Source organism: Sardina pilchardus, chromosome 8, assembly GCF_963854185.1.
Source record: "Sardina pilchardus chromosome 8, fSarPil1.1, whole genome shotgun sequence".
Taxonomy (NCBI): domain Eukaryota; kingdom Metazoa; phylum Chordata; class Actinopteri; order Clupeiformes; family Clupeidae; genus Sardina; species Sardina pilchardus.
The window spans coordinates 14,192,906-14,215,661 of NC_085001.1; the positions used below are offsets into that span (position 1 = coordinate 14,192,906).

General features: G+C 39.5%; 4 protein-coding genes and 1 long non-coding RNA gene across 8 annotated transcripts; 1 reads left to right on the top strand and 4 right to left on the bottom strand.

Moving 5' to 3' along the window:
• Window positions 1–1,321: 1,321 nt before the first annotated feature.
• Window positions 1,322–8,922, top strand: kcnv2b (potassium channel, subfamily V, member 2b). Its single transcript, XM_062543877.1, has 3 exons — window positions 1,322–2,491; window positions 8,129–8,266; window positions 8,653–8,922. The coding sequence occupies exons 1-3, from the start codon at window positions 1,322–1,324 to the stop codon at window positions 8,920–8,922; spliced, it is 1,578 nt and encodes a 525-aa protein (XP_062399861.1).
• On the bottom strand, window positions 2,873–5,903 carry LOC134089559 (uncharacterized). The gene is made up of 4 exons (XM_062544015.1): window positions 5,421–5,903; window positions 5,145–5,303; window positions 4,933–5,028; window positions 2,873–3,579 (listed from the first exon to the last, which is right to left on the bottom strand). Exons 1-4 carry the CDS (start codon window positions 5,520–5,522, stop codon window positions 3,262–3,264), a joined length of 675 nt encoding a protein of 224 aa, XP_062399999.1. The 5' UTR covers window positions 5,523–5,903; the 3' UTR covers window positions 2,873–3,261.
• Window positions 8,923–9,506: 584 nt separating the features above from the next.
• Window positions 9,507–11,020, bottom strand: LOC134089561 (uncharacterized). 4 transcript variants are annotated; one of them, XR_009940074.1, is made up of 6 exons: window positions 10,951–11,020; window positions 10,767–10,830; window positions 10,571–10,640; window positions 10,375–10,444; window positions 10,170–10,209; window positions 9,507–9,640 (listed from the first exon to the last, which is right to left on the bottom strand). It is a non-coding gene; the product is annotated as an uncharacterized LOC134089561 (long non-coding RNA). The 4 variants fall into 4 exon arrangements; XR_009940076.1 differs by lacking the exon at window positions 10,767–10,830; XR_009940077.1 differs by lacking the exon at window positions 10,571–10,640.
• A 4,035-nt stretch (window positions 11,021–15,055) lies between these two features.
• Window positions 15,056–20,504, bottom strand: idua (alpha-L-iduronidase). Its single transcript, XM_062542842.1, has 14 exons — window positions 20,237–20,504; window positions 19,678–19,818; window positions 19,501–19,583; window positions 19,303–19,410; window positions 19,105–19,200; window positions 18,755–18,957; window positions 17,829–18,008; window positions 17,015–17,231; window positions 16,671–16,877; window positions 16,469–16,590; window positions 16,237–16,362; window positions 15,954–16,030; window positions 15,707–15,807; window positions 15,056–15,326 (listed from the first exon to the last, which is right to left on the bottom strand). The coding sequence occupies exons 1-14, from the start codon at window positions 20,392–20,394 to the stop codon at window positions 15,226–15,228; spliced, it is 1,920 nt and encodes a 639-aa protein (XP_062398826.1). The 5' UTR covers window positions 20,395–20,504; the 3' UTR covers window positions 15,056–15,225.
• A 582-nt stretch (window positions 20,505–21,086) lies between these two features.
• si:ch211-155m12.1 (uncharacterized protein LOC567653 homolog) lies at window positions 21,087–22,559 on the bottom strand. Its single transcript, XM_062542843.1, has 4 exons — window positions 22,501–22,559; window positions 22,318–22,384; window positions 22,148–22,204; window positions 21,087–22,009 (listed from the first exon to the last, which is right to left on the bottom strand). The coding sequence occupies exons 2-4, from the start codon at window positions 22,369–22,371 to the stop codon at window positions 21,233–21,235; spliced, it is 888 nt and encodes a 295-aa protein (XP_062398827.1). The 5' UTR covers window positions 22,372–22,384; window positions 22,501–22,559; the 3' UTR covers window positions 21,087–21,232.
• Between the last annotated feature and the right edge of the window lie 197 nt (window positions 22,560–22,756).

Sequence of the window (22,756 nt, forward strand, 5' to 3'; positions counted from 1 at the left end):
TTGTAATTTCCATAAGACAATGTCCCTAAGGGCCTAAAACAAAACCCTGACCATCTTCAAGTATACTACAATAAAATATTTTTACAATACTAGACCATAACATCTATCTATAACTAAGGCATAACCTAAGCATGACCTTTTACAATCAACCATATAGTAAGCAATACAGGGAATGTACATCTGCCACACAGAGATTAGAAACATACATTGTGCCCTCTGTTGTCCTAAAATGATAACTGTCTCTAATCTGATCTATTGGAGGAGTTAATCTGTTAAGCATGCCTAAGCTACTCACAGGACAGTGCTGTATATTCACAAAATAGCTAAAAGTTTCAAGATCCGGTTACGAGCTTAAATGGACATTGTTTTGTTTCGCAGGTTGATTGATAGCTTGTGAATAGATTTTTGTGTGTGTGTGTGTGTGTGGCAGACCAAGACCATCCATATTAAAAGTGAACTAAGGAAGCTCCTTGAACCTGACTTGAAATCTGATCACACCCCACTGCGTTTCTGACCCACTAACACACATAGTTAAGACCTCCCCTGAAGGCCCAAATCATTTGGCAAGTTAAACTTATGTGCATAATGATTCTAGTTATGCATGCCATTTGCAGATGTATTATGTAACAGTTGTCTTCTATGTTATTAAGCTGTTAATATGATTTCTCCAATACCTTAATCCTATTTTAGTATTACTTTAAGTAAGAGTCATGTATGAAAAGGATTTTTTCATATCTCCCCTTTGACTTGTGGATTCCGTGACACTTAAGTCCTAAATTTCTGTAAAGAGATTTGTTTTTTCTTGAATGGAATTACATTATAAATGGTTCCTACCCTCAATACTCTCTTAGTATTTTCTTATAGTGACATGAGCTACATGGAAGTCACCTTTATGTTTGAGAAAATATGTCATAGTTATTTTGAGGGTTTAATTTAGTGAAGCATAACTTATAGGGAACATTGTAAACATGAACATTCATCAGTGTTTTAGTTTATCTAACAAGGAAACAAATAATGAACTCCTGTGTTTTGTCATCAGCATATTATCTTTAGAGTTGAACTTGGAACGACTACGGGCTAAACTCTAAAGTCAAGACCACAGACATTCATGGCCACAAAACACAGCTAAGACGTCACAGCAACAGCATGAGCTTAGGGGGGGATAATGGTATTTAAAATGCTCTGTAAGCACATGGGTCTTCCCAGAGAGCCCTGTTGGACATGCAACCCTGCATACTGACACATCCTCAGTGCTTAAATAAAGGGAATGTTCACAAAGACCAGGCAGTGAGCTTGTTGTGTAAGGAGAAAACTAGTCACAATGTTAGATCCAAAGGCAAGAAGACCGAGTCTGTTTCCAAATTACAAAGTTGGTGGACTATCATATTCCTCTACTGATCCTGTGTACAGCCCTCTACCATTTGTGAAGGACAACTGGATCAAACAGTGGAGCTCCTTGAATGATATAGAAGAAGATATTTATGATCCATATGCTGGTGAGGATGAAGAAGATGACGTATTCTCACCGCCAGTGTTCTCATCACCAGTCAAGAACTGTGTACTGAACATCAACGTGGGTGGCAAGTCCTATCATATTGCTCAGGGGGTGGTCGCCAGATATCCAAAGACTAGACTTGGCATGCTCGCTACCTTCAAGGACCACTGCAAGAAGCTAGACCTCTGTGATGATTACACTGTTACAAACAATGAGTACTTTTTCGACCGGGACCCAAACGTATTCAACAGCATCTTTAATTTCTACAGGACTGGAGTGCTCTGGATTAAAGACGAACTGTGTACACGGAACTTTCTGGAGGAAATAAACTACTGGGGAGTTCGTATCAAGAACTCCCATCGCTGCTGCCGCATCATGTTCGAGGAAAGACAAGATGATCTCAATGAGCAATTGAAAATTCAGAAGGAGCTTCTGGCTGAGGTAGATGTTGAGGAAAACGAAGAGGCATTTCAGAACATGATAATGGGATCCCTGCGGCAAAAGGTCTGGAATTTAATGGAGAATCCCTTCTCCTCAGTGCCTGCCAAACTCATTGCAGTAGCTTCAAGCATGTTTGTGCTGATGTCACTAGTAGCAATGACATTGAACTCCGTAGAGGAGATGCAGTACAGGAGCCCAACAGGCCAACTGAGTGGGAAGACTCATTGTGAATATGTTGAGGGTGCCTGCCTTGTCTTTTTCACTATGGAATATCTTCTACGTCTAGTCTCAACACCAAACCTGAAACACTTTGCCAAAAGTATGCTGAACACAGTGGATCTGATCGCCATTCTGCCACATTACCTGCAAATTGCCCTGGAATGCTTTGACAGCCAGGACCTGGTCAAACCTGGCAGTGACCTGAAGACAGTGGGTCAGGTGGGCAAGTTAGGTCAGGTGATGCGTATTATGCGGCTAATGCGCATATTCAGGATCCTCAAACTTGCACGCCACTCAACAGGGCTGCGAGCTTTTGGCTTCACCCTGAGGCACACTGTAAAAAATAAAAGCTTGTGACAACGTGAAATTCAATGGCAACCTTCTGCATTCAAAATTTCATGTTTTCCCAACAAAGATTTTTGCGTTTTCGCAACTACAAAAATGCTGTTGTCTTTACGAACAATTGTTCGTTCTGCCAGTGGGCACAACTTAAAATTCATCATTCTGCCAACGTAAGTTTGTTTGTTGAGTTAACAATGATGTGATTATCCCAACTACAAAAATGCTGTTGTCCTTACAAATAGTTTTTAGTTCAACATAGTACAAAATGTTAGCTAGTAATATGATGATTTCTTTGTTGACTAAACCCATTTTTCCCCATTTAAGCTGCATTATACAGTATAAGCTATTAACAAAGCAAATCCACATACACAAATGTACACTTAGACAATTTATTTTCAAATTATCAAGACAGAATATTAGCCTAGATGAAGAAAATTACAGAAAAGAGGCCTCTTTTCAGAATGATTTTCTCGGTCTTGATCAGTATTTAAATTCACAGAAGTCTTCACAGAACAAAGAACATTCTGCAGTAAAAAAAATTGTCCTAGCAAATATTCCATGTCAAATGTCACATTGTAAGCCTACAGTATATATGTTTTGCTAAGAGAACAATACAAATGGGTGTGACATTTCACAAATACTAGCCTCCCAGCTGAAACAAAGACTGTAACTGTAACAATGTTTGTAACATTCTACAAACTTTTCAGTCACTAGCCAGCAATTAGTCAGAGATGACTATGAGCATTACTTTTTTTTTTGCAATGTTAGGCAAAACCAAGCTTTTTCTTTAGGGATCGCACACGGTTAGAGCATTTTGGGTCAATGTCCATGAAAACCTTCTGAAGTGTTTCAAAGGTGTACTTAAGGTGCTTAGGATAAGAAATGTTGAGTGCATAAAGGAGGCCAAGAAGGTAGGCCAAGGCAGTGGGAGTATCCGGAAGGTCCTCTACTGCTATTGATTCCTCCAAGATGACTGCGATGTTTTGAATCTTGGGAGATGAGGCTTCAGCCACACAGTCCTCAAGGACATACAGAATTCCCACAGAGACTCCCTTGGCAGCCACGTCATCTGAATCAGTTTCCTGTTTGAGGACATAAAGAAATATGATTTTCAATTCAAACTCCCATCACACAAACTACATGCTCTTACATGTTAAATGTTCTTGTAGAGAGTTAGGCATCCCCTCTACATCTCAAACTGACACACACACACACACACAGACACACAGACACACAGACACACAGACACACAGACACACACACACACACACCAGGCAATTAACTTTCCATCCCTCTCTCAAGCAGTCCGAGGGTAAAACACAAATAAACTCTCCAATTTTCTATTTTTCACTTTACAGGTAGATCTAAAAAAAAATTGTATTGTGGAGAAGTTTGTTAATTTCAGTAATTCGATGCAAAACATGAAACTCGTATATTATACAGATTCATTACACATTACATGAAATATTTCTAGCTATTGTTTGTGTTAATTTGAATGATTATGGCTTACAGCTAAACAAAACCTCAAATTCAGTATCTAACAAAGTTAAACCAATACAAAACTGGATTTTTAATATAGAAATGTTTGCCATCTGAAAAATAATATTCACACATACAGTATATGACCACAGTATAGGTCTGGCCTCTTTTTGCATGGATTACATCAATGTGGCGTCGCATTGAGTCAACCCACCTGTAGCACTACTGAGGTGTTATGGAAGTCCAGGTTGCCTTGATGGAGGCTTTCAGCTTGTCTGCATTGTTGGGTCTCATGTCTCATCTTCCTCTTGAGAATACCCTATAGGTTCCCTATGTTGTTCAAGTCTGGTAAGTTTGCTGGCCAGTCAAGCACTGTAATTCCCATATTACCAATACCTAAGTTTAATGACCATGGAATTACTGTGCGTCATTGGCCTGCAACCTCGCCTGACCTGAAACCCATAGAGAATCTATGTGGTGCAGTATTGTCAAGAGGAAGATCAGAGGTATGAGATACAACAATGCAGATGTGCTGAAAGCTACTTTTAAAGGAACCATAACACCTCTGCAGTGCCACATGCGGATTGGCTCCATGCCACACCACACTGATGCAGTGTTTCATGCAAAAGGACAAAAGTATTTAGGGCATATACTGTACCTGAACATGTTTTTCAGAAGGCTGACATTTCTTTATTAAAAGCTATTGGTTGTAGGTGATATTCTGATTTGTGAGACACTGAATTTGGGGTTTTCTTAAGCTGTAAGCAGCCATCATAATTAACACAAATAATGGCTAGAAATATTTCACTTAACGTCTAATGAATCTATATAATATACAGTACAAGTTTCATGTTTTACATTGAATTACTGAAATTAACACATTTTTACACAATATAACATTTTAGCATCTCTATGCTTGTAAAATCGAAGTTCTATTAATGACCATTAATACTTACAAGACACTGTTTGAAAAGTTGATTAGGATCTTCACGTAGGAACACAGGAAGTCCTTTCATGGCTGCTTCCTCGCGGTGTCTTACAATGTTGGTAGTCTCAAACAAAAAAATAGAAAGAGTTCTAATAACAGCAAGACGAGTAATTCAACACATTCAATTTCATCACACTAGGTGAAAGTATAGTTTGGTAGTGTAGTGTACTGTGCACACACCTCATCATCAAGCCTTCTCAGTATCTCATTCAGATCCTTGCCAAACTCTGTTTTTCGGGCTCGGTACAATCTCAGCAGGAGGGGGGCATATTTTTCAACTGCAGCTCTGAATGTTCCAACTAAGTCTTTATTTGTAATACGGAAAAACTCCTCACCAATCTGTTAAATGCAGGAAAAAACAAACATGTACAGAGGAATAGTCATACATTGAGAAAATGTGTAATGCTGACCTGTAAAAATGGAAAATTGTTTAGAAGTATTTACAGCCATTCCTACCTGGTCTTTAAAGAACAAAGCTGGCCATCTATCTTTCAAATCTTGCACCATGGGCTGTTTGTCAACAACCTCCTTTCGCCTCAGTGAGAAGGTCAAATCCATTTTCTCTTTGATGAGAGACTCATCTAATCTTGCCTTCTTGGATGCCTCCACTAGAAGCAGTCTCTGTTCCTCCAGTGAGGCTTCATCTTGGTCATTTGGGTGGTCTGGTGAAGGGTTGGTAGAAGGGCTAGGTGAACAGCCAGGCGAAAAGTCAGGTGAAGCGCCAGATGAAGGCCGCCCCGGAGAACCTAAACTTGCCGTATCCAGAGACGATATAGATCCAAGAGACTGAGTGTCACACAGTTCACTTACAGTGACAGGCACTTTCCACTTTATGTGCAAGATTGCACGACCCTTTGGTAGTTCAGCTATATCTGATAAATCACATAGCGCATTGTCCAAGTCCTCAAATTGTAACGAAAAGTCTCCTTGCAGCTGAAGTTTTTCTCGTAAGAAGTCAATCAGTGCATCTACAGACTGTGGCTCTTCGGTAAGTTTGACACGTCGCGCCTCGTTAGCAGATACAATGACACGAAGTAGCAGTGCCTGCAGAAAAGAGTTGTGCAGGTTAGTAAAGAAAATGATCATGACATATTTAAAGGAACACTTCACCGTTTTTTCATATTAAACTATGTTATTCCCTTAACTAAGACGAGTTGATACATACCTCTCACGTTTCAATGCGTGCACTCACTGGCTCTGGCGCACGGCGCTACTCTGATAGCACTTAGCTAGCCCAGTTCATTCATTAGGATCCTAACAGAGATGAAGTTAGAAGCGACCAAACACCTCCATGTTTTCCCTATTAAAATACAGCTGCACGAGTAGTCACACGACCAAGTATGGTGAGACAAAATAAAACGTGTGACTACTCATGCTACTGTATTTTAATAGGGAAAACATGGAGATGTTTGATCAATTCTAAATTCATCTCTGTTTGGATCCTAATGAATGAATTGGGCTAGCTAAGTGCTATCAAAGTAGTGCCGCCCGCCAGAGCCAGTGAGTGCATGCATTGAAACATGAGAGGTATGTATCCACTCGTCTTAGTTAAGGGAATAACATAGTTTAATATGAAAAAACGGTGAAGTGTTCCTTTAACTTTTAACATTCGAGCATTGTAAATACCACTTACCATTTTCTCTTAGCATAAGTGTGTCCTAGGTGTCACCCAGAGCTTTCCTCCAACTGCATAGGCTGCCAAGGGATAGTAATGATTCAGGTCATCGATTTCAACAATAACCACTTCTCTATAGTCACTGTACTCAACTTGACAAGACCTATAGTGCTAAAAGTACCATGCTGTGAGTCTCATTCAAATAAATACATGTAACCTAGATACCACACAAACATCACTACCTAATACCACTTGATATATTGTCACAATGTAGGCTATCACAACATAACACCATATATAGGGGAGACTGGCCCTGAAGTAATGGATATATGACCAATGGAAGTCGCTTTTAGTCTGCTAAATGCATAAATGTACCTGACTAACAATCAACACTATTTCCATAGCAATAAATAAAATACATTTTCACATAAAGATAACCAAATGTGTTAAAAATGTTTCATGTTATTGCCTGAATGACAAGTGTAACAAACGTCTAGTATGTTTAGCCTTGGCAGAGAAGACATGTTTTCACTACTTTCTTTACTTAGTTAAGCAGAGGGCATTGTTTGGAATATAATTGACAACTGAGAAATAATTGCCATGACCAGAACCATAAACCAAGGAGTGCTGTGTGCCATTAACCCATTCTGCATATATTTAAGACATAAATAAGTAAATAGGCTAACCCATCGATGAAAACGTAAATTCCCTAATTCACCTGTCAATATGGGCCATTGAAATGAAAACGGCATGTTGTATGGATAACGCGAAAACTGGGCACCTACATCTTCAAGACAAGTATTAGCTGCCAATGGAAGAGTAGCAGCTAATCTAGTCTTGTCCAGGCTAGCTGATAGTCTACATAAAAAGACGTCAGCAATTAGCCTAGTTAAACAAGAGTTGTAATCTCATTTAACAACTTGCAGTCCTGGTGGCACAACGATGATACATTACGCGAACCAATAAATTATGTAGTAGCCTAGTTGGTGGCATGGCTGAAACTTTTTAACTAGCAGCTACTCTGTTTAACTGTATGTTATTTAGAGAGACTGCTAGCTAAAGCCCAACCATAACGTCCTTGAAATGCTAGCACTGACTGACTAGCAGAAGTGGTTTCTCACGGTAAAAAGCACTTTCTAGTTTAGATGTATGTCATGGAACCTAACAAGGTTATTCAAAATCACTTCATAACTAGAATACAATATCAAAAAAGTTACTTACATTTCCAAGCTCAAGCGTGCTTCACGAAGTCTTCCATGCAAGTCTTGCTGATAAAAGAGAACCGTTTGCGTTGTGTCGACGAGAGAACAAACCCCTTCAAATATCTATGGGAAACCCCGTGTATGCCAATCATTTGGCACCACAGCCTGGGAACTTAATATTCCAAGTTCAGTTTACTCACAAATGCATGTTTGGAAACATTTGTGTGTCAAACTGTTGATCTAACATGTTTTTCTTTATTCTTGTATGGTAATTAGATTTTTTCATAGTAATGATTCAGAAAATCATTTAAACTGGATAAAGCACATTTTTATTTTTTACAGTGCAGAGTTATCAGCAGGTCGGGTGCTTGCTCCTCTTCATCGCCATGGGCATCTTCACCTTCTCCGCTATGGTCTACTCCGTTGAGCATGACGTCCCTCGGACTAACTTCACCAGCATTCCACATGCATGGTGGTGGGCTGCAGTAAGTATGCAAACATAGATCAGTACAAACGGATAATGTCACTGTGTCGGGAATTTAATTTGGCTTTTAGCTCTAAGAAACCACTGCAGCAGCCCACTTGACAATTTTTTAAAAATATTTTGTCTGTTGATTTTCACATTTATGATTTTCATTTAGCTCTGTTGAAAGCAACCTGCATTTTTTTAATTCTATAGCTGTCCAGACCTGTACATACATCACATACTTTGTCATTAGTATATCTATCAGAATAATAACCTTATTATTCGGTTCCATAATTAGCTAATTAGTTAGTCACCATATGATACTTTTGGAATGTGAATGGAATTTCACGTACAGTATGCTTACTTGTGCTCCTGTATGAAACTGAATGTCTTTCTTTATTGCAGGTTAGTATTTCAACTGTAGGATATGGAGATGTATACCCAGAGACTGTGTTTGGGCGGATCTTTGCTTTCGGCTGCATTTCTTTAGGAATAATATTGAATGGTATGCCAATATCTATGCTCTTCAACAAGTTCTCAGACTACTATTCAAAGCTCAAGTCCCACGAATACACTGCAAATGAAAAGAACAGAGGGAAACTGAGGTTTGCCAAAAGGGCGAAAAGAAGAATGGCTGAAATATGCAAAAACAGCATTTCCTATAACACCATCTAAGACACAGCCTTACAAAACTACCATGGAGTCACTTTTTGAGTGTCGTGTTGCTGCATAGCAATTTTTGCTGATATGCAGTATCAAACTAGCTGTATCAAACAGGAACTCCAACACTTGCAGGCCTATATACTGTACCCAGATAGCAAAATCTTTATGGGCCAAATTTGGCCCAAAACTGGCTTGCCGTTTTGGCAGAGTTTTGGAAGGATGTACGGCCCATAAATGGCCCACATTTGGCATACCAGAATCAAAACAAAGGTAGGCCAAAACTCGCCCAAAACCCACCCAAAACCAATTGTGGCATTCCAAAATATGACCATAATTGCCCCAAAAAGAGCCCAAAATCCCCCAAATCCAGCCAAAAAGGTGCCAAAACTTAACCACAAGTGGCCCAAAATGAGGCCATAATTGTGCCAAATGATTGCTGCTACATTAAAATTCCTCTTTAAAAAATATTTAAATTTTTAATCCACTATATGTTTATGTGAGTTTATTGATAATAATTATTAATTGCTATGTCCTACAGTAATATATAGGCTCATAAGGTTTATTTATATTGTGTATGTCTATATAGGTTTGCAAAAAACAAAAACAAGATTAAATGCATTTCATGGTAATTTGATTTATTTATTAAATTATTTGATTCAATTCATTCATAGGCTGGTGGCTGGGTGGCTGGTGGCTGGCGTTTTTTCAGGGCATGGCTCTCTCACAGCATCTGTAATCATACAAGCGTAACAAAATGAGTTAAGATTTGGAAGCATATACAGTACATCACTACCTACTTTTCAACGGAATGTCAGCAACATCAATATAAAGGTACCGGCCACCAGCAGGCTGCTGTAATGGTGACACAATCCACCACCTGTAACTAGACAGCTACACTGGGTCCACAAGTGAAGCACTCGCAGAGTATGAAAATAGTTTTAGAAGACTAGTCTAATTTTTCAAACATACTGTACATGCCGCTATCACATCTAGTGCACAGTGTAGTCTTCCAGTAAATATAATGAGGGTTTAAGACATGTTGGCAAAGACCTGTTACTTTAAAATTAAAAAAGGCAACAGAAAAGCGGTTCACAGATACAACTACTTGTTAGTTATACTACAGCATTTGCATGCACAGATTAAACAAAAATGTGTTAGATGCTGAATTATAGAGCTTTGTAGGTACTGGAAATGAGGACTTTATCAAAGCAGACAAAACCTCTTTTTTATGGTAAAATGTATCTGCAATTCATCCTTACCTGGTAAAAGCAGTTGCAGAGGCCTTTAGTTATTGCTCTTCTGAAATAAAAACAGCAGAGAAAGGCATTAATGTACAGTATGTCGACATTTACCTTCAATTCATCCTGAACTGGTAACACCAGTTACAAAAGTATATGGTTATCTTGTATGACTAATGTGTGGACCAAAAGTCAAATAAATCAAATATAAAACTGTACAGCTTACTTTATTGGGTGGCAGGACAGGATGAGAAAGTCTAGACCCCCAAACCAGGCTGGAGCCACTTGTGAATGGCCTGTAACACAGATACATAAATATGCATTACTTTTATCATCAGAAAGAAATTGACAAAATATTTATCATGATCACTAATAAACCCAAGTCAAATAAATAAAATGTAAAGCTGTATACTGTAGCTTACTTTATTGGGTGGCAGGACATGATGAGAAAGGGTAGACCCCCAAACCAGGCTGGAGCCACTTGTGAATGGCCTGTAACACAGATACATAAATATGCATTACTTTTATCATCAGAAAGAAATTGCCAAAATATTTATCATGATCACTAATAAACCCAAGTCAAATAAATAAAATGTAAAGCTGTATACTGTAGCTTACTTTATTGGGTGGCAAGACATGATGAGAAAGGGTAGACCCCTAAACCAGGCTGGAGCCACTTGGCCTGTAACACAGATACATAAATATGCATTACTTTTTATCATCAGAAAGAAATTGACAAAATATTTATCATGATCACTAATACACCCGAGTCAAAAATGTAAAGCTGTATACTGTAGCTTACTTTATTGGGTGGCAGGACATGATGAGAAAGGGTAGACCCCCAAACCAGGCTGGAGCCACTTGTGAATGGCCTGTAACACAGATACATAAATATGCATTACTTTTATCATCAGAAAGAAATTGCCAAAATATTTATCATGATCACTAATACACCCAAGTCAAATTAATAAAATGCAAAGCTGTATAGCTTTTTATTGGGTGGCAGGACATGATGAGAAAGGGTAGACCCCCAAACCAGGCTGAAGCCAATGACCTGTAACACAGACACATAAAATATGCATAACTTTTATCATCAGGGGAAAAAAGCCAAATATTTATTATTACCAATATTACACCGCATTAATAGCATTATATTGGGATCCAGCGAATATGGTGTTGTTAATCATTGTGCCCTTATATTTTATGAAAGTTAACGAGTAATCTCTACTATTCAATTGAAAAGTCACCAGGAAACACGCCTGAAAACCAGACGTTTTAGATTGAATAGTAGGCCGGTTTCTCGCTAACGTGTACAAATGTAAGGGCACGAATCCCGATGGTACTTCTTGCTGCCATGTACGAGTTCAGAAGTCTCAAATAGCCTATGTCTGAGCATGCGCGTGACATGGCGCATAGCTTGCATTACTAGAGCTAGCTGCTACGTCGTTCATAATTTAAAATCACCAACGATATCTTATCCCGGACAGGTAATCAATGTGAAATCAGCCTCCCTCCAAAAACGAAATGAGATGTAAACACTACTAAGTCTTCTTAAAGACTCCCCAGTCCAACATCTAAGCTTTCATTGACGTTAACAAAAAACTAGTTTTCATGACAGTTTAACGTTATCGTTAGCCAACAAGCTAACGCTAGCTCACGCAAACCAACTTGTTCACAGGCATAAAGTTAGCGTTCAACCAAATCAAGCTTCGCTCAATTTTAACTCAGTTTTAACTTTTAGCTTTGATTAAAAAGTTAACAAAGTCCAAGTTGGACCAGATTTAGCCCTGTCTAAAGTGAGCTAAATTAGCTTGCGCAAGCTAGACGTTAGGTGGTGTGTAAATGTGAACTATCATCAGATGGCCAAATTACGGATTATATCAGCAAATAAATAAAGCTAGATAAGGTAACTTGTGTTATATTGTGTGATATAAATAAAGCATATAGAAGCATACTTACAGTGAGCCTTCAGACACCGCCATTTCGTCTTCTACTGAGCACTTCATCAGCGAAAAAAATGAAGAAACCGTTACTCCGTCTTTTGGCTGTCCACAAGGATGCCAAAACGTAGTCCCGCTCTTCACCCAGTATTATGGCTACCCAGACATATGCCATAACTCACCCGTATAGTTATCTATCCACTGGCGCCTTTTTATCTTTTATGGCAAACCATACTCATGCCAAAGTTAAGACGAAAGCTTTATCTTGCTTACTTTTAGGCCAAAACAAAGCCAAAAACACCACATGTATGCCAAACTACAGCCAGAATGTTTGCTATCTGGGTAGATGCTAATGGAAAATGCACATGAAAAAATGTGTATGGTTTAGTAAACATGTGTTGACATTCATTCCATGTGTTCTTTCTTTCCATATTTTGTTTTTGTATTGTGTTGTAAATGTGTGTGTGTGTGTGTGTGTGTGTGTGTGTGTGTATGGGTGGGGGTGTGTATTTATGATATTGCCTTTTTCAAGTGAATTTCAACACATGATCCCAATATAATATTAATTGTAGTCTTTAACAAAACGTGTTGCCTATATCCAACATTTTGTGAAAACATTTTGACTTAATAAAATGCAGTGAAAAATGTGATGTGTTCTGTAATATTACAATAAAGTTATATTTATTATGGCCTGCCTCAAGTAAGTCTAAGTTCCATCCCTGAGCTATGCCTTCAGTCCTGCAGGTGGCACTAGCAATTTCTAGCTATATTTCCATAATGCCTCAACACCACAAAAGAAGACAGCTGCCTGCCTACTCGTTTACTGCGCTGGTTGACTGCTGGGCTTGTCTTGACCTCTACAGTGCGTTAGCTGGATAACGATAAAGGGTACAATGGTGCCTCCAGTACAAGTTTCACCACTCATCAAGGTTAGTAAATTGTGAACATATTAGAATTCATTGCTAACCTTTTAACAAATATTGTCATCGTCACTGCAAGATCTTTGCGAGAGCTTTACTGTTAGCCAATCACTTGTCTCAAGCTAACATCGCGCACACAAACCAGGTGAACGCAATGTTCCCGAATGAATGATTTAACGTTAAAGACACTTGAATGGAAGAGCATTAAATGCATTGAAAAAATAGTTATGCATAACCATAACATACAGATTTTAAATTGTGACCTGTGGTGCATTTCATACTCAAACCAATTTCGCACGCACGCTGGCGTTAGCTATGGATGTTGTTACAGTATGGCTAGCTCAACATGAAGGTGGTGTTTACATGTCGATAATTTCCATCGCTCCATGTACTTGCCTTACAGACAGCCCGGTGGTCTGCTTTAATCGCAGGAATCATCTACGGAAAGAATAGATATGGTGAGTTGCTGTTACAGGGAGTAGTGTCCCACAGGCCCACGGATAGCTAACTAGCTGCTGCCATTGCCAGCGACATTTGAGACCTTGACTTGAAGGGCTCTGTTAACTTACCTAATATAAAATATTGAAGTGGGCGAAAATATATTGATGTGATGTAGAACGTTTCCTTCTTGTGTAATGCTGTTACTCCTTCTTACCATAAAATTGTCATGGAGAAATGTTAATGTAAGATATCCTGAAAACAAGTTTGTGTTAGTTACGTTTTGTACTACCCATATTAATAGTATTAGCCTACTTTGCATGGTAAGTAATGTGTTTCGATAAATGCATTTTAAGTGAATGTAAAGGTAACATGAACTATCGTGTATATAATTCGTAAGGTTATAAATGATGGCTACTGGATCTATACAGTTACATTATGCGAGGTAATCAGGGTAACAAAACTTTGGATTTGGCAGGTGTGTTTAAAATGAAAATGTATTGTTCTACAGACCATCTGAAACCAATTGCTGCAGAAGAGAGGAGGGTTGAGGAGGAGGAGAAGAAGATCCGCGAGGAGAAGGAACGCATTGCAAAAGAACTCGCAGAAGGTAAACATTTAAATCTGTCCAATCTGTTGTATGTAATTTTGTGAGACATACTGTGTACAAGATCTGACATTTACACCATACACTAACCTACCACATGTGATTACAGTGCCTTTACTATTAAGAGGGTGAAAATTGTACACCAATGTTAAACAAGTTGAATGTTGAAAGTTACATAGTTTACCTGTCTGTGGGTGCACAAAGGCAGTTAGATTCCCCTTGTTGATAATTCCATTTTTTTGTTGTGTTTTTACAGCAAGTCAAGAAACCATCCTGAAATGAAGTGCCCCAAGGGAATCTAAACCTCTTCTTTCTCCATCTATTGTGGTTGTCTCCTACACACCGGCTAGAACAGATGTATTCCAGAACTATGGATATGTTTAACTTCGTACACATTTCCCAGTTGATATAGGCAGAAGTTAACATATTTCTGCGCTTTAATGTTTTTCCATATTTTTTCCTGTTTGTGAACCCACTATGTGGAATTTCACATACCTTGAACCTGCCTTTGTATTCAACAATAATTCAGCCCCTGAATATCACACAGGGCATGAAGGAAAATCTTTTCAGTAAAAGAAAAAAATGTAAATCACATTAAAATTAACTTGAAGTCCTAGATATCTACTTGTTTGTTTTAATAGCATGATCTACTTAAAAGTCTATTTAGCATGACTTGGAACAACATTAGTTTAGGTCAGTGGTTTGGGGTAAATAGTGTAAACCGATATTGTATTTATATTCTGTAGCAAATTGTCCAAGTTACAGAAGAGAAATAATTAATTTTGTGGGGATTTCATGATTTCCGTGGTAACAGGGCAAGGTTAACTGCCTATCTAGTTGTTAATTTCAGTTGAAGTAGATGCATTAAGTGCCAACACTGTCAAAAACAAAAGGCACTTGATATGTATTATACTCATACACCATGGTATGAAGACTCCAAACACAGCTCTTTTACCTGTAAGAGCTCATGGGAATTTCAAACATAGCATGGCTACAAACTGATCAAGCATCATTTGTTTATTCACTGGCATGATTTAAAACTTCTCATGATTTATTCCCTTGTTACTATCCTAATCTAAAATTGTTGTGCAAATACATACAGTACATCGTGCGTGCAATTGGTAGAAAAATACATTCAAGTTCTAAGCAGCAGCAATGATTGACTGTTGTGGTCACTGGTCCTCCACATATTTCTCTGTTAGTGAAAACTCCCCAGATCTTCCCCAGTAGTCCACTGCTCGTACGCGGTAGAAACCAGACACCTCCATGTTTTCTGTAACACATACAGGCAGCAAGGTTAGATGGTTGAATCTAATTGCGCTGATTATATGCACTCATATGTAAAGGGTGTGCATTACAAACGGTACCATTTTCTTGTGCTGGTTGCTCATGTCACAATATATTAAAATAGGGGGGAGGCCACACTATGCATACATTCACTTGTATTTACACAGACACGTTTCAGCACGTCAAAGTGAATTTATGCATTGTGCGGCGTCCCCCCTACTTGACTTGATATGACTATTCAGGCCAGCACTCTAGTAGTTGGGAACGCTACACATTGAGTGAAGCCTGCTCCTATCTTCACTTATACATAGAAATTTCTATAGAAGATGAGGAAATCATCAGCTTTCGGTGTTCAAGTATGGTTACCTGATGAATACACATACGAAGTAAAGATGGTATTGTGATCATTTATCCTTTGGAATTTGACCAGGTCCCTGGAGAACTCTATCTCATAGGATTTAATGCACCTAGGGATGAAAGCAAAATAGTTTTAATAGGATGAGGTGGTTCGATGGGTTGGAGACTAGATGGCACAATGATGAGCTAATCAATTTCATCTTCACTTCACTAACCACTTCTACTCACAACGTCAAAACGGCATGATACAACTTACTTGGAATTAATACAGTGGTCCTTCCACACAATAAGAACCTGGCCTTTTGTGATGGAAATGAAACGCAAACCATTTACCTAAGGAAAAAAACCTCAGAATAAACAACTTCTAAAGATTACCACAACAGAGCAAAAATAAAGCATAAATGCAGATACTTTTGGAACCATATTTTCCATACTATTAATGACACTTGCTATTCATACATAATCTGTCAATGTTATAGGCAAAAGTATGAGTGACAACTGTACAAGTTGGACTCCGTTGTGTACTAACAGACACAGACCTGGCCTGGAGCAGCGCTGGGTTTGGCACACACATGGACCACGAGGATGGATGGGATGGGTAGATTCGCCTTCAGGGTTATACCTCCCCCATCCGGAAAAGGCAAGGGCCCTTCAATCACTGGGTCCTTATAATCAACAGAGTGAAAAAGCAAAACTTCATCAGAAACCTTAACAAACGGCTGCCAAGGTAAATTTTTAACATGGTCACAATTCTAATGATAAGCAACCTGCCTCTAGAAACCTCAGTTGCCTGAACTGCTCCGCAGTGGGGAAATCTGGGCCTCCCATGCTTTGCCACAGCTGGTGAGGATTTGTTGAATTATTGTCCAGGTAGTATGTGACATACATAAGTCCTGTAATTAGAATCAGTCAACTTTATATATATCGTATCTTAATATAAATCCATTATCTGAGTCAAAATCTAAACACAGACCTTGCTGAGTGGGGAAACCTTTGAGCTGAATTTGGATCTGATCAACATCAGAAGAGGTAACGTTGTCCTTGCTATTGTAGATGACAGTGGTGGACTGCCAACTGTCAGAGGTCCCAGGAATCGAGGGTTTATGGATGCTCGCCAGGACTCCAACTGTATTATTCTCAGGTGCATCATCTGACAGTTGAGCTAGCACTTGCGTTTCTCCTGTTGCCAAAATAATTGTTGTATCATACATTTCAAGAAACCCATAAACCATTTGAAAGATGAATAAAATCATGGGAAAGGACAGGTACATTGCATACACCACTATGCTACATTAAATATCAGAAAGACTAAAGTACCTAACAATGCCAGCAATCCCATAACAGTCAAAACAGGTTTCCTTAGCAACTGCACATGTGGTGGCTTGGTGTTGTTGACCTGGAAACGGGCTGTGAGCGTGCGCTGGGTGAATGGGTAGGGGTGGTAACTAAGGAAGGCGTTGTCGTTGCTCAGGAGAGTGTAATTGATGTTGTTGTCGGGGTCGGCTATGAGCATGTCCTGATGCTGACCGATCACCTACGTGACAAAGTTTCCCATAGTTCTTCACAGGCAATGTCAGTGTATCACTGGATTAAAACTATCAGGGATACTCAATCTCACAATATGTGTGTGCATACTACCCATAGTTTAAAGGTCCCAGAGAATGGAAATAATTTTTTTCTTGGTTTTCATGAATCATGAGAGGTTGTGCATAAACAAAGAGCTATCATGAACATGAGGCATGGTTGTGCCTTCCTTCATATGGAAATCTTGAACTTAGAAATAGACACTAAAAAACGGGCGATTCAGCAAAACTGCTTGCTTGTGATGTCAGACCTCGCAAAGCCATTGAAGTTCAATTGGGGTTGCCAAAGAGGGCGCCATTTAGTCAAACAGACCATTTCAATACCCAGCCTAAATATATGGTTTTAATTAGTCTTGTAAAATTGCAATTGAGTTTATTTTTTTAAATCAAAGTTGAATATATACTCTTTTAACATCAGAGAACACAGTGCAATACTCAATTCATCCATTCTCTGGGACCTTTAACATTCCAAACACATCAGTGTAAATTAAATAGGTTTAATTGGATTTAGAAATGAATTAAAATTAATTTTGAATCTCTTCCTCTACCTTTATCACCATGGCAGCATAGGTCACATCCGCTCTCCATAACAGTGGTTTCGACCAGCCCACAAGAGGATCAGCCTCATCATTATATATGGGTTTTGACTTAAATGATGGGAAATGTTGCTGAATTTCTTTCACTGTATCAATCTCCTGTTGCAATATTGGTAGAGAGTATCCCCCACCCTGCAAGAAAAAGTAATACAGCTTTTAGTAGGCTATTCATGGGCTATATACTGTACATGGGTCTGCAACAATTATTAAATTAGTTTTTCCTTGGTCGATATTTGTACATTATTTTCTTGATTAATCAATTAGTTGCCATCTATCTATACAATGTCAGTAAATGTTGATCAGTGGTTCTCAAGAGCCTAAGGGCCCATTCACACTAGGTCCGCTGGACCGGACCCGGGTTCGTTTGGTCCGATGGTCCGGCTGTTTTTGATAGTGTGAACGCAACCGTACCGAACTCGGGTGCGGACCCGGGACCGGACTCGGGTCCGCCTGAAAAGGTGGTCTCGGGTCCGGTTCGCTAGAACCCTGGAGCAGGTTGCTAAGCAAACGTTCTGAAGATTCTAAAGAATCTTTACCTTTGTCCTCTTCATTGCACTGCCTTTTGCTGTGTTGCCAAGTGATATTTTGTAAACAGAATTCTGGAAGTTCGTGTTAAGACGCAAACGGACCCGGGTCCGCAGACAAACATGTAATGTGAACAGAGACCAACTACGGCAGAAATAACCGCACTCGGGTCCGGTCCAGCTAAACGGACCTAGTATGAAAGCAACCTAAGATGACATGCTAAATTGTCATAGATACAGTCTGAGAGAAAATAAATCAGAACATAAATAGTTTAATTATTCCTTTAATTGTTACAGTTATGGTGGTAGAGACATTACAAATTGGGAAGAAGAATCGTTCCAACCTAATTCTACCTTTTTGTGCAGGGCGATGTAATCAAGACGAACCCCCCTCTCTCCAGTGAAATAGTTTGTTCCATTATAACAGTGGTGCAGCATGGCCCAGCAGTACGGGGAGTGGGGAGGGGAGTGGCAGGAGTCTCCAGGACCCCCAAACTTTAAGGCAGGGCTGGCTGCCCAAAGGCCCTCTGAGCAGGCATCATAATAATTCAAGAACCCTGGAAAATTAAAACAATTAAAACAGTATGTTTTAGAACATAAATACTTTACATGGATATACATTTAGAATTTAAAAACAATACATCATAATCACATGGAGGAATAAATTGTATAAGCTGCATCACATGGATGCCTCACACAGTCACCTTGTATGGAAACAGTGACATTGTCAAAATCATGATTGTTGGGCTCATTCCATGTCTCAAAATTCCACTGTGAGACATATCCCAGGCCATACTTCCCTGTAAAATATAGAAAAGATTACTCACAGACAAACAAGTAGAAACACTTGAAGTCAAATGTTTCCTAGTGTCTGGAAGGCACAAATGTATTATCTAACTCACCAATGTACCTCATAGCTGTATGATAGACCAGGTTACGCCATTCCATCACTTGTCGTTTGTCCTCAAAGTCATGAAAAAAGTTGGACACACTTCCCATCAACTCAAATCCTAGAATAACCATCACACTCTATTTGAGATTATGTTTGGATTATCAGTTTGTTGACATTAATTTGACAAAAGAAAGACAATTTCCTCCACCTGGTTTAAGACCATTCTGCCACAGCTGATCCATCAGTTTATCCAGATTTGTGAAATTGTACTTAGCCTCTCCATCCACAACACTATTGAATAACATGAAACAGATCATGAGAATGATAATGGACAGTAAGAAAAGTTCAGATAAGAAATTACTCTATCCCCATCCCTGACACTTACTGTGCAGTAACAAGCTCCAGGAGCCAGTGAATCCGCACCTGCTGAATTCCACTGTGGGGAACGGAGCCAATATAGGCCAAATTCAACTCCTCATCCCTGCTCAGGTCATACACATCTGCCTCGGAGTGAGGAAGAGGTGGGCTAAGGTGTGTGGAAAAGGCAAATTAGAAGTGAAGAAACACCAGAACAATTTCAAGAGTGATAAAATCGAAACATTAGGCTACACTGAAATGCAGACGAGATTGAACACTTTCACCTGAGTAAACTGGTTTTGCTATTTAGGCCTAAAAGTTCTCATAATATCCGTGAAATTAAAGACATTCCGTTTAAAACCATCTGTGGTGGTGAACAAACTATAGAGTCTGTGACTCTGAACTGTAAATGCAACATTGTAATATTTATATACAATGTTACGTTATCTGTTCTGTCATCTTGAAGATACATTGTTACCTCGTATGCCTGATGATGTCTGTGCTGGAATCATCCTGATCATCTCTGACTTTAATCAGAGCAGTGTGTTTACAGGACACTACATAGAAATCAAAGCCGTTCAGCTTACCAGTACCCAGTGCTCCTCCAAAAATGTTTTAAATTCCTCAGCGGCGTTTTGACGTCGACAGCTATGTTAACATATTTACAAAGAACATCCTGACTCATTACAAGAACAACACAAAACTTCCAAAAAGTAAACTTATGAGGTAGGCCTACGACTTTCATTTTAAGGGCATTGCAGCCAAAACAGTGAAATAGTCGGTTACAAATGGTTCAACTGGGGATTTTTTGTCGTGATAAACATTGCTCAGATGCTCAGACCGTTGTTTGGTCCAACTTTTGAAGTAAGAGCCAACGAAGCAGCCTAGTCCTAAAATGCGTCCACTTCCTCTCGTCAAACCTGTAGTGGCCTCGAATAATAACTAAAGACGCCCCCACAGACTGCACATGTGCTATTTAAATCTGCGTATAGTTTGAGAGTTATTATTATGTAGGCTAGCGTATTTGCGTAGCCTAAATGCATTTAAAGATGTGTGCGAACCGTTTAGGCTACTTTAAATGTATGCGACGTGGACTTTTAATTTGACTCTCATGCCTCATCTTTGTCGATGATGTATTGCTGCTGGAATCATGCTGCTTATGGGCATTGACAGGGCAACATCTGTTGAGGCTCTATACATTTGAAGGTGTGCATTAAAGTGTGTGTAGGCCATGGAGGTATTATACAACTGGAGAGATATAAGCTCAAACTATCATTTTAATGGCCCATGCTAGGCTAGCTGTTTCAGCCAAAAACAAGTTTGACATTTTTGAGCTTTAGAAACATGTTCATGTTTAGCCAACAGATCCTTTGAAATATTGCAAAAACAGTTCAGTTAATCTGAAAACAGAAAGCAATACTTTGACACCATTTGGAGTAGAGATGTCATTTTAATGTGCATTCATTAACCAAACATTGCATGCCATACATACCTTGGCTAGACCTACATATAACTATCATATATGCAAGATGAAGGGGAAAAAATAATGCAATAGCCTACACATCACTCCACATTGCTTGCTGTTACTGGGTCCTCACTGCACCTTCTCTAAAAATGATCGGAGGGGTTATGCTCAGATTTGGGGTCATGCCCAGATTTGGGGTCATGCCCAGATTTGGGGTCATGCCCAGATTTGGGGTCAAACCCAGATTTGGGGTCATGCCCAGATTTGGGGTCATGCCCAGATTTGAGGTCAAACCCAGATTTGGGGTCATGCCCTGATTATACCCAATGTAGGGGTTAAATTGGCTGTAGGGGTTATATTGGCTGTAGGGGTTGTAGGGGTTAACCTGTGGATTTACAAGAGCTACAGGACTTGTGAAAGCGCCGACTGGAGAATTTATGTAGGGGTATGAGGGGTATGTAGGATAAGGGCTATACTGGGAATATGGGCCAAGTCTTGGTTGCGGCAGACCGCCGTAGGGAAGGTAGCATGGCGCACCTGGGGAATTAGGTCCACATGGTCCAAGAACCACAGCGTTGGGATCACTGGTGGCCTGGATCAGCCCGGTAATTGGTTGGCCCGGCTGCAGGGTCTGCATGATGTCCGGCAGTGGCTGTGGCTGCTGTGGCTGCTGTCTGATGACCAGGTTGATGGTGGCCGGGCCTGCTGCAGGATTCATCTCTGGTTCGATCACGGGAGGAGAGGGTCCATGAATGTTGATACCTGGAGCGGGTGGCTGTGGGGCTACCAACTCTGGTTGGGGTTGTGGTTGGGGTTGTGGTTGGGGGATTGGGTTTTGGTTTTGGTTAACGCTGGCAAGGGTATCTCTCACTTCGGTCAGCAAGGTTCGCAGGCCCTGTAGGGATCAGGATATTAGAGGATATGGGTTTAGAATCTGGACAATACACACTGATGATCAGAGGGCAACACAAAGTGGTTTGTATTATTGGGAGGAATTCACGAATCGGATCCTAACTGAAAAGTGCTGACTCACCGTTTCCTCACTGCCACTCACTGCTGATCTGCCCACTCTGTCATGATGTTCCTCAACCTGATAATAACATAGAACAAATAACACAGATCAAAACAAATGAATTCTTTAAGCAAAGGAAACATACAAGGCTATAGACATTAAATGTAAATAAATATTGTATGAAAACTTACTGGTGCTGCAAGGCAAACACAGAGACTTCCTAACAACAAAATGATTGCCTTCATCTCTACTTTGAACCTACATACATATGATGAATAAATACAAAGGTCATTGGTTAATATAAAATGAAGATGAAGAATCAATATTCTTAATAATATCAAATCAAATATTTAGTATTTGACAGTCAAACTCACCAAAGCACAATTTAGAGTTGAAATGGCGTTTCCACGGTTTGGTATGTCTGTGAAAAAGCAGGCCTCTGAAGATTTGCTGTTGGAACAGAAAAGATCTCATTATAAAGTCTGAGCCTGGCCAGTAGCACCCAATCAGAGAGGTGCGCAACCACGTCTAGAACTTAATTACACACTTAATTGTTTAGTCAAATTATCAAAGACCACTACAGAATTTCAAAAACCCTCGAACTAACATGTAGGTAATGTGAACACTGTC

Excerpts from the sequence above, each read along its gene's own strand:
- si:ch211-155m12.1 (XM_062542843.1), bottom strand. The coding sequence starts at position 22,371 with ATGAAGGCAATCATTTTGTTGTTAGGAAGTCTCTGTGTTTGCCTTGCA. Across the intron at positions 22,205-22,317 it reads GTGTTTGCCTTGCAGCACCA|GTTGAGGAACATCATGACAG; the intron begins GTAAGTTTTCAT and ends TGTTATTATCAG. Across the intron at positions 22,010-22,147 it reads TGAGTGGCAGTGAGGAAACG|GGCCTGCGAACCTTGCTGAC; the intron begins GTGAGTCAGCAC and ends TGATCCCTACAG.
- idua (XM_062542842.1), bottom strand. The coding sequence starts at position 20,394 with ATGAAAGTCGTAGGCCTACCTCATAAGTTTACTTTTTGGAAGTTTTGT. Across the intron at positions 18,009-18,754 it reads ACATCGCCCTGCACAAAAAG|GGTGGGGGATACTCTCTACC; the intron begins GTAGAATTAGGT and ends TTTTTCTTGCAG. Across the intron at positions 16,363-16,468 it reads GGCAACTGAGGTTTCTAGAG|GACCCAGTGATTGAAGGGCC; the intron begins GCAGGTTGCTTA and ends GTTGATTATAAG.
- LOC134089559 (XM_062544015.1), bottom strand. The coding sequence starts at position 5,522 with ATGGATTTGACCTTCTCACTGAGGCGAAAGGAGGTTGTTGACAAACAG. Across the intron at positions 5,029-5,144 it reads TGAGAAGGCTTGATGATGAG|ACTACCAACATTGTAAGACA; the intron begins GTGTGTGCACAG and ends TTTTTGTTTGAG. Across the intron at positions 3,580-4,932 it reads AACTTTTCAAACAGTGTCTT|GAAACTGATTCAGATGACGT; the intron begins GTAAGTATTAAT and ends GTCCTCAAACAG.
- kcnv2b (XM_062543877.1), top strand. The coding sequence starts at position 1,322 with ATGTTAGATCCAAAGGCAAGAAGACCGAGTCTGTTTCCAAATTACAAA. Across the intron at positions 2,492-8,128 it reads GCTTCACCCTGAGGCACACT|AGTTATCAGCAGGTCGGGTG; the intron begins GTAAAAAATAAA and ends TTTACAGTGCAG. Across the intron at positions 8,267-8,652 it reads ATGCATGGTGGTGGGCTGCA|GTTAGTATTTCAACTGTAGG; the intron begins GTAAGTATGCAA and ends TCTTTATTGCAG.